Below are 15935 nucleotides of genomic sequence, written 5' to 3' on the forward strand. Positions count from 1 at the left end.
CCTCCTTCAAATGGCCTCCCTCACCACCCTAATATTCAAAGTCTCACCTAATTGATCCTTCTGGTTCTCATTCTGCGGCTCCCTCCTAACCAACCTTGTTTCCCAAGCATCCCTCGGTTCCTCTCCTTCCTCCATTAAAGAAATCCCCTCCATTTTCACTTCCTTCCAGACTCAACTTTTCAAAGCTGTCGCTGAACTCTAAACAATTCTCGATCTTCAGAATGACAAACAGAAAATTTCCCATGAATTTCACAACTGCAAGAAAATAGGCATCTCACAACGAGTGCTGTTGATAACTTCTATCAAGCTCTAGATAACTTTCCATATTGAAGGACTATTCCTTGACATGGACTCTCAGCTCTGGAGTCTAACCCAGAAGAATACATGTCCCGATCAAGAACCCCATCTTTCTGAAAATCTATATGCTGGGTGTTGGCCTCCAATATCCATGACAGAAGCGGATTCTTCAAATGCTATGGATCTGATTCATGTTATAAACAGACTGAATTTGGATCGCCTTGATGGAATTCAGACAAATGGATAGTGTTTGCACCAAGGACTGTACATCTTTGTAAACCCATACCGTGAATGCTATTCACCCATCACCCATAAAGAAAAAGCAAGGAAACTATAAATATATAAGCCACAGAAAGCATCAAAAAGGTCCTTTAGGTTAGAGATCAAAACCAGTAAATTATTAGGCAAACATAATTCATTAAGCCACTGGCATCTATGTCCTTATTCTTGGGCTACAAGCTAAGAAATTCTTTCATTAAGTGATCCTTTATAATCACACCCTGGCCGCAGCAATACCGCTGGAGTGAAGATTTGAGCTGCCAAGACAAACAACTGTGTGAGACCCATGAGACCCCATGAATCATCTGCCTTGGTAGATAATGCAGAATAAAGTTAGGCATGTAACCATTACAGAATTTTGAAAAATTGGTATCCCACAGCCTATAAATGATATTCTAGTAAGAAGAACAGGAAAATGTTTCAAGAGAACCTCCGCATCACAATTTGTCGCAGTTCAACATGGGTGAAGATCATTATCCTGGTTTGTAGCAGCACCTCCTGATGCACGTCCTACCATTTTCATATTCACATCGTATGATGACAGAATTTTCTTCTGTACCAACAAGAAGAACCAACTAATAAGCAATACTGAAGTACCACGTTCAGACTTCTAACCATGTAAACAGAGATGACTATGGATTGAACCTGACTTCTGGATTTTGTTTTTTCTTCTTTTTTTCTTGGCGATATTACACATTTTTTACTCAAGTTTTATCAAGAAAGAATTTAAAAAAATAAAAATACATGATAGAACATTTTATACAGTGCAACAAAAAAGAGTGATAGTTTATGTTTTATCTCTCTCATGAATTTTACAGTTCCTCGTAAGAAAGATGGTCGAATCTAAAAATCTCATATGATTAACATGCAAGCAAAGAATGAAGTTCTATTTCTGGGGGTTATGATTAGGATGTTGATAGTGTTTGGTCTAGTTCTGTACCATATGAAAGATTTTCACTGATAGAATTTAAAAACAAGACCCCTCCCCCATTTGTAAATCCTTTAAGCTCAGAAACTATGTACCATATGAAGCATTTTCACTGTCAGAAACTGTACCAGTCCTTTAAAAAGCAGCTTATTGTACATGAGCCAATATTTTGAGACTCAGACCGGAGCAGATATTTGGGCCATTTCAAACTGTCACCTATGCCTCTTACTGAATTGAATGATTTATGAACTATTAGCCCCTTGCACAAAACTATTCAGAGAACAAAAAAAACATCTGATTAGAACAGCCATGGATCAGTTTGAGAACATGGTTAAGTGTAGTGGTGCAAATTATGTGCACAAAGAATGAAAATGTAACAATAGTATGTTATTTATCCCAATTTCTTTTCTTGAATGCACATCTAAATCATTTTCTAGCTTTTTAAAATCTTCATTGCAAGTTTTAACAATGATTCCCCCCAGTAAGTTCACTGATGTATGACGTGAAATGCAGATTTGCTCAACCAAACTGCTGAGATGACTGATTCAGCCAATACCAAAAGGTTTCGAAATTGAATTACTAAGTAAACTTGCCATAGAGGATAGAAGAAACTTGTAGACATGCATTATCAGAACAAAATACTTACAATTGGCTCAAAATCAGGACTAGATAAATTGACTGTAAGGTTCCTCATTAACAATAGGACCTGCAAAAGGTTATTTATGAGAAAACCAAAAGAAACCATGCAATGCTCTAATGGATAATGATTTCATATTGATCAAATTAGAATGCACATGTTGAAAAATGCAATAAAGCAATAACCATGCATTAATAAGTCTGCAACCGAGTCATGTTTTTAAATAGGTACTTAGTTAGCTTTGTATTAAAATGGAGGGAGAGCTACAAAAAAGAAATCATTACATCTGGCAGGGAAACATACTATACCCCTCTAATTACTGTGTGATATATTTATATCAAAATTTACTTGTATTACAAACCTCCCTTATAATCCACTGCCGTTGATTACAAAAATGAAGATAAAAGAAGTCTTCAAATTCCTTATGGTTGTTCGTCCAAAAGATGAGAAGCTTTTCCATCTTCCCAATTACTGCTTTCTTGGAGATACTTCAATTGAAAGATCTGTTGTTGTGTTCAAACCAAACTGACAAGTATAATGCCAAAGGTACGAATTTCTATAAACCTTTGGAAAGCCAATGGGAAATGAGAGTATTGAGATCCCCTGGAACCACCCAAAGCTTTCCAAAATGCTGTAGAAAATGTGTCCACATTCCTCTTGACCATATAAACAACACTGTTTAAACAGCACCATTCCTTTGGATAGAAAATGATTGAAAGTAAATAATTTGTCCAAAAAAAGCAGTCCAAAGGAAGGAAGGAATCCTCAAGGGGGCCTTGGTTTCATGGAATTAGCATGTGGCATCAACACCTCTCAGTTTCAATCAATTGCTTGAAGAAAGGACTGACTGAAAACAAACCAGATTTTTCAACATTCCACCATATCTGATCTTCAGAACTTGGGTGAAGGTGAATCAGAATTTGACTAATTTCCTGGAGCAAAGATACTAATTCTTGAGTCTCGCAATCCTGGGTATTCCTCTTTAATCTCAAGGAACATACAATTTGACCAGAAACAATGCCATAGCATTCTTTGGTCAAGGTATCTATGTTTTGTGTCACATTGTAGATGTGAGGATGAGATTGACACAAGGGTCTCTACCCATAGTGGATATCTTTCCAGAATTGCATGTGTTCACCATTTCCTGGCTTGAAAACAATAAGTTGAGAGTACTCCTCTTTGATTTTCATGATTTCTTTTCTTATGCTCAACCTACAGGATTCTTGAGGCATTGTGGCTTCCCAATCAAGAGTGTTGCTTGCATACTGTGGATCAGATGCCTCCAAAATTACTCCTGATTGGTATTACATCCAGAGCCACTTCCCTGGCCGCTTCTTGTTCAGAACATTTTAAGGGTAGAATGCCAATGCCTACTATGCAACCTAGTTGTTTCGTTTTGTATCTGTCGTTGATACCAATTAGTGTGGCAATGTTCAATTTATAAATGTATACATCACAGTTTATGACAGAGGATCAGCCTTTAATTCGAGCATGCTGCTAGTAGACAGTTTATAACAAAGGATCAGCTTTCATTCAAGCATCTTGCTAGTAGACAGAGTCCTCCAGCTAACCCTGCCTACTGGCCTAGAAACAACCTGGTATAACACCAGGAGAATAGTGCCATGAAGCATGCTCCACTATCCCTGCAATCCTGTCCTATAGCAGACCAAGGCCACTGATTTGGGTGCCTCTGTCTAGAGGAAGCTAATGGTAAGACAACATAAATATTGCCAACATCCCTTCTAATTTCATTCCCACTATTAGTAAACCTTCAAAGAACAAGTACTGTATGCAGGCTTTTTGGAATAAGGCATGGATGATGGTGCAGGCTTTTTTTTTGGTGGGGGCGTATTTAAACATGTATAATTGAAAAATCGGCAAAATTGGGCAAAATTTTCAATTGTATGTTCAACATGTGAACAACAAGAATTGGAACATATGAGCTAAAAAATTATCTATTTATTTTTTAATACATGCATCATAATAAATATAAATACACATATATATGCATATATTCAATACATCATACACATATACATATATAAAAGCAAAAATTTCATCAAAACACATTAAACACAGACATCTATCTGGATGATCTTTGGTCGTAATGCATTAATTTGGCCAAACCTCCTACTGGGATTTGTATTCAAAGAACCCAAACTATGCAGATACTTTTTGAGAGAAAGATTAACTTGTTTAGAAAGAAAAAGAGTACCTGAGATGATGTACAATGGAAACAGGCTACACACAAGTTACAAAGGCATAATTCTGTCTCTGTACAAGTTACCCCTGTGTACACCAGATTTAGCAAAACTATCTGCTACAGAGTTCAACTCCCTAGGAATCCAGCTCATGTTTGCAGTCAAGGATTTCAACAGATCTCAAGCCTCATCCAAATGGTGAGCCAATCTCCAAGGCCGGTCTTCCTTCTCCCCAAGCCACTTTATCGTGTTTCTGGAGTCACCTTTGACTACTAGATCGGTGAAGCCTAGATTCCTTGTGATACAGAGACCTGTTAAAAAGTTAAAACAGCTAGAATTTCAGCCTTTGTGGGGTCTGCAGTTCCAATTGTTCCACCAAAAGCCCACATAGGGCTTCCACCCCTCCTAAACACACTGCCAATTCCTGCTCTTACTGGGTTTCCGATTGCACTTCCATCAAAGTACAGAGTCACCTCCTCCTCTCTTGGTTGGGGGAGACTTTTGACTCTTGAAGGATTGGGTGAAGAAAATAACAATTCCACCATGTTCTGCTGAAGCATATTCATAGTAATTCCTTTGAAACTCTCTTAATTTGGCATCCACAGATTGCACAAGTATATTATATGAGAAATCCGGTCTCCAAAGGTTATAGCTTTGTTGTAAAAAATGCGACTATTTTGTTCTTCCCAAACACCCCACATTACTGCTTGAGCCACTGTGTGCTAGTAGATTCCCCCCCCCCCCCACCCCCCCAACCTTACCTAAACCTCTTCCTTGCCATTGTCTTAAGAAATCTTCAATGTGTTCCAGAAAAACCCAGCTGTAACCAACAAGGTCAATAAAATGAAGCCAGATCTTCCTTGTTTCTGAACAATGTAAAAGAATGTTCATCTGATTCACCACTACTGAGACAAAGGGTGCAGACATGGGGAGAGATTCACAACCTTCCTTTGTGCTTCTTCTGTAATAAATCACAAGTGTTTATTCTTTTCAAGCAAGCCTCCAACACAAAAAAAAAAAAAGAAAAAAAAAAGAAAAAAAGAAACTCTAGGGGGATTTGAGAAATACAAACTCTACAAGGGAACCCTGAGATTGTATCACCCACCACTAAGTCCCTGAAAAAGGATTTAGTTGAGAACTTACTGGCAGGGTGAAGCTTCCAGATTCGTTGGTCTTGGTTTGAGGGGGAAACATAGACCTATCTTAAGGCATGTAATAGATCTTCAAGTTCATCAATCTCTACATCCCTTAAGGGTTTTCTTAAGTTTAGGCTCCAGCTTGATACAGGGGGTGAATCTGATATGCAAGAGAATAAGGCAGCTTTTTGGTTTTGGAACAGGTTAAATAAGTACCGGTAATTGTTAGCCCCAGTGTTTTCTCCCCACCAAAGGTTAGTCCAGACTTTGATTCTACTAGTAATATATCTTTCCGTTTAACATACCTAATGATGATACCATCTATGTGTTGTTGGCTACACAACTCCTATTCCCCTACTCATTAACAGGGCTCTGCATTAGTGCTATAGAAAAGAAGGGTTACAATTTGAAGCTTCTGGAATCAATCCTCTCTAGCATACCTAGGAGAGTGAGTATTAATTGATGGACTATTTATGGAACAAAAGGAAGGGTTACTTCCAAATTCCCTGGTTTGACGGAAGATATGGCCTCAAATAGAGTTGTGCTATAGAAAAAGGATTCATGTAGTTAACCCAAAATAATTGGGATTATAGTAAATACAGTACAGGAAGCATTTTTATACAATTGGGAACCAAGAACAATTAATACAACAAAAAAATTCTGACCCAACTAATATTCACACCCTAACAAAATCACATCCATACTTCATCCCTAATACATGACACCAAATTCAGGCGTCTAGAGTTCTTAACCAAGACTGAAACTCATAAAAACTCCACAAATATACTTTTGTTGTTCGAATTCCTTTCAAATTCTCAAACTCTGTTTCTTTCATCCAATTCCAGAAACACCTTTCTAACAAATTCTTCAACCCCTAGAAGGATTTAACCCAAACTTTTACCTATTTTAACTTCTTTATCATTCAACACACTAATGCCCATATTTTTATCAACCTGAAACAATTTCATTAATTAAAATATCACCTTCAGTATGTTGCTGCTCCACTAGTCCCTTCAACTCTACACCTTTGATATCTTCAGCCTCCTTATCAGTGTCTTTTGAGTTCTCACTAACTGGCTGAGCTCTATATATTTTGATTTTGGAGGTGCTATCCACTTCTGAATTCTACAGAAGCTGACACCAATTCATTCTTCCTAAGCTGGTCATGAGCATTGTCCTTTTCAACGGAACAAATCTCTAAAACCCTTTACACAGATGGATGCCCAAAATGTAATCTATCCATCAATGACCCATCACAACAGAGTTCTACTTTATCTTTACATGAATGTCTGTTTGGCAAGGCAGGAAGAATAAGCTCTTCTCTTATAGATCTCTTTGAACTTTTTACAAGGACCACACCCACACAGGACATTTTTCAAATGTGAATATGTTGGTAAACGTGGCACAAGGGCAATGATGGTAACAATTGACTATGATTGTGAATATTCATCTGAGAAAATCATTTGACAGAGCTTAATTTCCAAAAGGAACAGTTAAAATACATCCCAAAAATTAGAAGGGAAATTGCCAAAGTTGCATTAATAGAAATGGTTGAAGTCTGGATGCAGATCTTTAGAAATATCAGAATAAGAGAGAGCATGTTGATCTAGGACAAAACAAAGAAGTAATCATACTAGTACTAGATGGAAGTTCTTTCATCTTTTTGTTAATATCATTACAAAGATCCCCCAAAGGTTCTAGTCTGGTATGTAAATTGCATAAGTGCATGCATATGTTACACTTGAAGGGAAGTGACAATTCTTGCATGCTACATAAAGATCCTTTTACCAACTTAAGTTCACTACTTATTTGCCAATAACCACTTAAGGACAAGGCAACTCATTCCCTTTGTGTTATTTCATTATAATGGCAGCTATTTTCACATACAAGTCAAGTAAAATTAGTTATCACTACTAGCCACCAAGGACAAACCATTCATGCCCCTTTTGTTATTTGATCATCATATCATATATTTTCACATGCTTTGGAATTATTTATCATTCATGTTTGACCTATTTGCCCTTAAAAAATTAATTTGTTGATAACAAGACATGAGATAAGGTTCATGACTCAATGTTGCCCCTGCCCATCTAACAGGTGGAGTGGTGGACTAGATACAGACCAAACGTTTGGCATTTTTTGCACAATGTGAGTGACCACTCTCAGACTTGAACTTGAATTCTCACGCTAGTCAGCATGAGGTGTTACCATTGCATCAATCAATGGCCCCTAATTTTCTGATAACATGAGATAATCCATTCTAATTCATGGCAGTGCAGATTATAAATCTTGATATAATTTGGAGAGAGCATACAGTTTCAAAATTAATGGGATCCATCTCCTTGAGCTTTTGTAAATGGCCTTTAGTATCTGGATCAAAGACACTCCCAATGAAGCTATACACTTCAGCAAAGTCTGGTATACCTGCAAAATGTAAGCAAAATAGGAGACAGTAAAAAAGACAATACCAGCAACACCAATAGGAGAGAAACTGGAAACTTAATGTCTCTGACTCTCTATGATATAGGTATGATGAACAGATAGGAAGAACAGAAAATGTCACACAAGTGAACAAGAACACAGTACATTATCTTTGACTACTTAATGGTTTTAAGATCTTCTTTTAGTTATTTCTGATGAATACATCTTGAAGGCCAAGGATAGCATAGACATTGAATAATTGATTTGAAGTTTGCAATTCATGTCACAATTCAGAGCAACCACAACTTCCTTTATAGCTCTTATACATAATGCAAATTGTATGAATTATCACAAGTAGAAATTAGGAAAAAATACAGAGCCCAAGGATTGGGGCAGGGGCACCAGATGCAGCTCCAGCCCATTTAGGGGATATTCAATAGTTGGTTGTTTTGTGTACCATCTAGTTTTGGAACACAAACAAAAATTTAGCACTCTCTGACATGGGTTTATGGCTCTGGAACTACAAACACCATGTCTCAGCAATCAGAAATATAGGGTTATTTTGAACACTAGGAATTCAAGTATTCACAACCAGGAAAGAGTTTTGCTGATGTAAGCATGACATCATAGGTAATCTGGTTTGTATCTCAAACACTGGATGATTGTGTATCTCCCCTACTCTATAGTATTAACAAGTGTATTTTTTGCACATATTATATAATAAAGCACATATGGCAAGTTACTTCGTCCCCAACCAAACTCATGCAAGTATCTCTGTTTGATTAAAACCAACCATGATGATTGAGATTTATATCCACATATAACTTACACACAATCATTATAAATATGGTTTTTAAAGAAGTGGAACCTTGTATAGAAACCCTTATTTGGGTTGCATGGTTTAAAACGTCAGTTTTCACTTTGAGAACAGTGGAGCCCAACTTTTTTCAGGCATAGCACAGGTTTTCAACCACCACCCCAGCACCTTCTTAGTTGGGATTTTATTGTACAAAATATACACAAGTGAGAACCCTGTCCCATCAGAAAAGGTCCCCAAAAAGATCGCTTCTTAATGCTCCTACCCTATAAAATGAAGCAATTGTGTAGTTAGTAAATCTACAATCTCAAATTATAAGGAGTTCAGCCTGGAGTTCAAAGGCCTCACTTCTGTAATTGGACTTAGATCTATTCCTCAATCAATTTATTATAGTTTGTGAATCCTTTCTCCATGACAATGGTGAGTCTCTTGAGCTTCATAAACCTTAGACCCACTAATCCTTTTATTTAAAACTTTTACCTATGCCCATATCCACCAGTTGGAAAACTGAGGCAAAAACATTGAATTTTTGAAAAATAAATATTCCCCAAGGACTTTCTTTATCAATAAATAATCGGAGTATGTTTACTAAGAAAAGTAGTAACTAGTAAGTGCCTAGGCTAAGCCGCATGGCTCATCCATAGTCATAACACATATAATAGCCCCACAACTTACTCTGGAAAGGGCAGTGCCCCTAATATAAAAAAACCTTTTTTGGTAATCAATACAAAAAATACCAACTCACCCATTTCTATTGAGAAAATCTGCTAGCTCATTTTCTGATCTTCTAATGCATCTGAATCAGGTGTTCATCCTGGTGGCATGAAAAATGATATTGAGATATTGAAGGATGGGTCCAGTGCATTTTTCTTATTCTCCTTATTCCATGAAAACTAATATATTTTCAACATGATACTATATGATATACTTGATAATACAAGAATTCTCAGTACTTCATCCTGAATAACCTACCTAAAGTTTAAATATAGTCCCTATGCAATTGCAATCCATAACGATGCAATCACAGAGGGAATTCAGCCGAGATTTATGGAAGCTCTTAGTCAACTCAGTGCTCTGTCAGATAGGCACCTAACGACCTTAGAGATCTGGGGCTTTGCTTTGGATACAGAAAAACATAACTGGTATCCATCCTGATAGATGAAAATTCATCCAATGCCACCAATGGTCAAGGACTTCCGGAAAATGCCATCAAAGCTATCTTGCATGCTAAATGATATTAGATAGCTTTTATGTTACTGCATATTGTTGTGTGATGGATCTCTGAGGAGTTGAATGCAGAGAGTAACTCAGCAAGAACATTGTTAATTGGGAAAGAATGTCTAGGGTGTTCTCTTTGTCATAGAAAGCTTGTATACTAAGCTGCTTGCACAATTTTCTTATGGACTATTTTGGGTAGGGATCTATCTTGTGTAACAATTACATGCTTTCTCCACACATCTAATATAAATCTTTTTCACTGTTACCATTCAAAGATATTTGATCTTCAATGAATTGTGAGAAAGGAAGAGAAATTTACAGTCATTAAGAATTGTACCATGAAGAAGAGAACCTTGGGAGGGAGCAGTTCTATTTGATGGAGTACTTGTAAGCACAGATTTGTCATCCCATGGGGAATACCCAGGTGCAACACAATTCGAAGTAGAAGGATAAGCCATGGAGGCCTGCAGTGGCAGTAAAGCTGAAAATTGAACCAAAAGTTTCAAGAGCAGAAGTTAATAGATGAGTGTTTTTATTTCAAATTTCTCCAGAAAAATATCTTGACGTTATTGGGAAAAACAAACCATTTTTAGATGCCTTCTGTGGATAAGGGTAAGCAGCTTTGCGTTTGGGGCGAGGAGGGGGTACATGTGCCACTGTACCAGTTTTTTGGACCTTCAGAAAGTACTTCTGGGCATGACTTCTTATCTGCAAATGGAAAGAAGAGGATCACATGGGAGCACTTTTGAAAAAAAAAATTAAAAGCTAAGCATGAGAAGAATAAGATATGTATATTTTATGGACAAATCATTTACAATGAATTTTTTGAAGCAGTGTTGGCAAAGAACATTTGGACCCAGACCTTGATTAGACAGATGAAAGCTAGGGCATGAAGCTCCAATATAAATATTTAAAGCATTTGGGAAACAAATTGCTCTAGAAGAATGAATAATATGCTAAAGACTAAATCACGGTTCTTCATTAATTCAGTATTAAATGAAATAGATTGGCAATGACATAATCAACAAGAAATACATACAATGATAAGATATGCATTACATAAACATTTTGATAGAATATTTTTGGCACAATAAAGATGCTGGCTTAGATCTGGGTTAATGTGACAACGATCTAAGCTTCAAGAATCATTGGTGTCATATAAAAAACAGTATGTTATTATGTTGTCCAGACAAACTTGATGACCTAGAAAATATTTACAAATATCCATGCACAGCTACCAATTTGTACCCATGTCTATTGCCATTGGCAATAAATTCTATAGTTTCATGGCCCAAGTGACCAAACCGTAAACAGGCAAAAAAGATTGTATTTCCATGACTCAAAGAAAGATAGAAAACCAGTTTACTAGTAATTTTCACGAGACAGGAAAACTATGACAGAACAAGTACCTGAATTACAGTTTTTGAACCAACAAAATCTTCAATTTTCTTCCAATCACGATCAAATCTGTATTAGCCACAAAATAGAACATACGAATCAGATGTCGACATGCATAGGAATTCTGATAAAGAGAACCACTGCCCAAAGGAAATTTTGGCTCCAAGTTAATGGTACGAGTGGCTGAAAGGCTCACAAGGCAGCACCTAATAGAACAAACACTATCTCATTGTGACAAGTTAAATGAATTGATGCACAAACGATTGGCCGAGTTGAAGCTAGTCAAGTAAATTGAGTTTGCACCGGTTAGCAAATACTATCAGAATTCGTCAAAGGATGCACGTTTCTCCAACTATATCTGAACATAGTTCACTGACATGGGACTAGAGATCCCTATGTACACCAAACTCAAAAACCACTCATTCGGTAATCTAACTATCTAAGCTCCAAAGCTAACTGAAACCGTCAAAACAAGGCAAGGCAACAGTTGAGTTTATTTATTTCGTCTGAAATACCAATCCATCTAAGCAAAATAATCAAGAATCAAACCAACAAACACACACACACACACACACAATGAAGAATCAAACACGGCTAACAAAATAAAACCGCAATCCCACAAAAAAATATGTGATGCAGAGAACAATTCATGAAAATGAAAACTCCTCAGAACCAGAATTCAACTGAAATGACCATAAAAGACAAAAGTAAAGGAACTCACAGTTGCAGAGCTTCAAGGAACTTATCATGCTCTTCTTCGGTCCAGCTCTCCCTGGACTTGGTAATGGTATAAGGTTTCCGCACCTTCTTGCCCGAGGCATCTAGAGGCGTCGATGCCGCCATAGATTGAGAATTCGAAGAGGTCGAATTAACATTCATGGCCTAAACACCAACACTCAAAAAGCATTTGAACACAACCAAGCCAGACTAGTCACTAGACTATACAAGACTATATTAGAGAGGGAACATTCTTGAATTTGAGGGGTTGATTTTCTGCTTCATTCAAATTTCGAAGAGAATCGGAGACCGGAGAGACGGAGAACGGAGGACAGCCAGACAGGACAACTCTCGGCTCTGTGTCTGTAACATGCAGAGTGCCTCTACGGTCAATTTCAGCCGTTCAATTTCCTCGCCACCGGAACGTCGATTTTAATCTGCTTTTCTACGAGAGAAAAAATTCCTATATGACTCGCATACTATTTTAGATAAATAAATCCATCAATCAGGCATCAGAAGATAGATAACTTGAATGGGTTGATGTATATTATATATATGCCTTTAAGAATAGGGTAGTAGCTCGCGAAGTTGGGGATCGAAGCTTTCTCGGCAATCCGCCGCCGATGTTTTGGCGAGTTTCTAGGAGGGGGAAATCCACTGTGGCATGGGTCCCACAGAGGATTTAGCTGTGGCACCGAAGTGAAAAGTCGAAAAGGAGACTTGGAATTCAGTTGTCCCACGGTGTCCCAGCTGCTTCTTCATTTGTGGCTGGTATGAGATTTTTCGATTCAATTGATACCTTGTTTATGGTCGGCCAATCTGAGGCCCCTAACTTTCGAGCTCCACCAACCACTAGATTCTGTACGATACTAACCGTCAGATTAATGCGATATAGACCATCTCTAAATTGGAAAGGTGGGATCTTCTCTGGCTGTCCTATATTTGATTGTAGCCAATATAACATGTGGCCTGAAATCCTTGATGATGTTTTCCAACTTTTACCGACGGTGTTTGTCTTTCACGCGGAGGCTTTTGGCTTTACGAAATGGGCCCACTCGAACAGAGTTCATTCGCAATTTTTTGAGAAAATTCCAGGCCAGTTTCTACAGAACCTAACATGGCATTTAAATTCAATTTTTACAATTTAAGACGATTCCCACGTCAACTCGGATTTCCCTTATTTTTTGTAATTTTAAAGTTATTAATTAACCTGTGAAGATTAAAATGACTCTGATGGAGCCCATTCTTTAGATCTTTCTCCCGCTCTCTCCTCTTTCGTTGTCTCTCCCACTCTCAACTCCCCTGTTCATGCAACTTTCTTCCTCCGAAACCCAGAACTCCTCTTTCGTTGTCTCTTCCTCTCTCCCTCTACTGTAACCACTTTCGTTTCTACCGTTGCTCTCACCCGCTTCGACGATACAGGAGAAGACAGAGATGTTTGTGTCATTACCCTTTTTAGGTGGACGTCCAACCATTGTAGATAAATGAAGAAACGATTCAAACATAATATTATACGTGTATCTAACCGTTTTGATCCTTGGGCTCAATCCCAAATGTGTTAGGATTTAACCATGGTTGGAATGGTTTCGGAGCATTGGGCTGGAGTTGGGTTAAACTTGGGTTAGTAGATGGCTTTAAAAGGGAGTGCTCACTACTCTATTTTCGCACCCTTCCCGTCTGCTTTATTCGAAGCCTACCCTCTACTGAAATTGGATGGTGGACACCTCCATTTCCCCTTCCGTTTTTCATTTGTTTTAGGGTTTCATTTTGTTCTTCTTTCTTGTTTCCAGCTTCCAGTTTCTGCCTTTCTAGTGAGCTCCCTCCCTGTTGATCCTATTCCTATGCTTTCGTTTCTGTTTGATGAGCTCTGTGAATCACCCCCCTCCTGTATCTTTAGGGGCATAATCATCTGTCTCAATTTCAACATGTTGCACTGTCAAGCCGCTGGATTTGTTCCTCTGGTTTTTGGTGGTTTTATTGTTTTAAATTTTATTTGCCTTGAACTTAAAGAAGAATTCTACGTGAACTCAGAGACCTCCGACAGAAATAACAATGCCATCGATCGAGAACATTTTCACAGGGAAATTAATATGAGTAAACTATCTAGATCCTTGTATATGGCCCAAACCTTTAAAACTTCAACGCTCATATGCGAGAAGTTCATACACAACTATTTTATAATGTCTGACAAGTACTGGATAGTGTTGTGTTGCATATGAAACAAAAAAATTACATGAAAAACTTATCTCTAAATTATATTAGCTTTTAAAAAATCTGAATTTTCTGAGATTTTTTAAGTCATTTGTCTAGATTTTTTTTTCTATACTTTTGTGATGCTCTATTTGAATCTTCCTATGTATATATTCTTTGAGGATGTTCTTTGCTTGTTCGAGTATCTGAGATTTTATATTTGTTGATCAACCAACAACAAGGTTGCTGAGAGGAGATGGCGGCGAACGGAACCGGAAACGGGAACGAAGAATTCAGCTTCAAGAACGTTGCAGTTGCTGGCAATGGGCTCGTGAGGATCCACAGTTCCCCTCCGGTTAAAGCTCAGACGATCGATGAACTACACGTATAATATTATGTTTGAATTGTTTATTCATTTATCTATAATGGTTGGACTAAGGAGACAAACATCTCTGCCTCCTCCCGTATCGTCGAAGCGGGTGAGAGAAACGGTAGAAACGAAAGCGGTTACAAGAGAGGGAAAGCGGGAGAGCAAAAGCGAAAGAGGAGTTCTGGATTTGGGAGGAAGAAAGTAACAGGAGAGTTGAGAGTGGGAGAGACAACGAAAGAGGAGGGAGAGCGGGTACCATCAGGGTCGTTTTATTCTTCACAAGTTAATTAATAACTTTGAAATTACAAAAGTAAGAGTAATCTGAATTGGCATGGGAATTTGTCTTAAGATTGAAAAAGTTGAATTTGAATGGCATTTTGGGTTCCGTATGGGTTGGCCTGGATTTCAGAATTCTATTTTTTCCTTTTTTTACGTCGGGAGATGTTCTCAATACACGGTTGGGATATGTTGTGGACATTGTAGGTACCCCTTGTGCGGGGCTGAAGTGAACTCCATTTTTTCGTTGGTAAATAAGTGGCAAGTGGTAACAAAGTGGCCACGAGTCGAGCCCTCCACAAGTTATTTGAGCTCGATTAGGTTCGATTTAAACCAAGCTTCGAGTTGAATTCAAACCTAATATATAGTTCATTTGCTAATTGAACCGAGCTCGAGTCAAGTATTAAATAAATAATTTTTATTTTATATAATAATACGCACATATATACATATATACATACGTATAATAAATAATTTTATCATAAATATAATAATATTTTTATTTTTATATATAATAGTAAATTATTTTTATAAATATTTTTGTATATATAATATTAAAAAAAATATAATTCTTAATTTTTTGTCTAAATTTTATAAAATAATAATTTTATTAAACTTAGTATCACTCACCAACAAAACTTCTCAAAGTATCCATTTGAGGAGTCCAAATCACCCACCAACAAAATATGTTCTAACCCTCTATCAACATAATCTCACACCGTACATCTCATGTATGGCGGAACCCAATTTTTATAGTTGGTCGTAGTCCGATTGAGATGATTTTCATACAGGACAAAGCCAGAAAAGCCCTCCCAACATAATTTTGGTAGTTTTTTTTAAGTGCTCAACCAACTCTAAAAGCCTTCTCAAATGGACTTATTGACCTTAAAAGTTAAAACAAACTCAGAGAAAGCGACTAAAGCAAGCACTCCCAAATGGATACTCAAACAATACTACTGTTGAGTGTTGAGAGTAGGGATGATCATACGATGACATTGGCAAAAGCTCAAACCAAGCTCAACGTCCATCAAGGTTTTGATCCCAACGGTT

General features: G+C 37.5%; 1 protein-coding gene and 1 long non-coding RNA gene across 5 annotated transcripts; one reads left to right on the forward strand and one right to left on the reverse strand.

Moving 5' to 3' along the window:
- Positions 1 to 694: 694 nt before the first annotated feature.
- On the reverse strand, positions 695 to 12660 carry LOC148870224 (protein REVEILLE 8-like). 3 transcript variants are annotated; one of them, XR_016107421.1, is made up of 9 exons: positions 12054 to 12660; positions 11344 to 11401; positions 10519 to 10642; positions 10272 to 10415; positions 7793 to 7902; positions 2151 to 2210; positions 1633 to 1774; positions 1007 to 1129; positions 695 to 833 (listed from the first exon to the last, which is right to left on the reverse strand). XR_016107421.1 is itself a non-coding variant. In XM_088970754.1 (8 exons), the coding sequence occupies exons 1-7, from the start codon at positions 12209 to 12211 to the stop codon at positions 1031 to 1033; spliced, it is 750 nt and encodes a 249-aa protein (XP_088826880.1). In that variant the 5' UTR covers positions 12212 to 12660; the 3' UTR covers positions 695 to 833; positions 1007 to 1030. The 3 variants fall into 3 exon arrangements, 2 of the variants coding, with proteins under 2 accessions (XP_088826880.1, XP_088826879.1); XM_088970754.1 differs by lacking the exon at positions 1633 to 1774 and having other exon boundaries at positions 1007 to 1126; XM_088970753.1 differs by lacking the exon at positions 1633 to 1774.
- Positions 12661 to 13713: 1053 nt separating this feature from the next.
- Positions 13714 to 15012, forward strand: LOC148870225 (uncharacterized). 2 transcript variants are annotated; one of them, XR_016107857.1, is made up of 2 exons: positions 13714 to 14162; positions 14482 to 15012. It is a non-coding gene; the product is annotated as an uncharacterized LOC148870225 (long non-coding RNA). The 2 variants fall into 2 exon arrangements; XR_016107858.1 differs by having other exon boundaries at positions 13714 to 13860.
- Positions 15013 to 15935: the final 923 nt, after the last annotated feature.

This window comes from Nelumbo lutea, chromosome 2 (assembly GCF_056320005.1).
Source record: "Nelumbo lutea isolate HS-2025 chromosome 2, American lotus-T2T, whole genome shotgun sequence".
Classification (NCBI taxonomy): Eukaryota; Viridiplantae; Streptophyta; class Magnoliopsida; order Proteales; family Nelumbonaceae; genus Nelumbo; species Nelumbo lutea.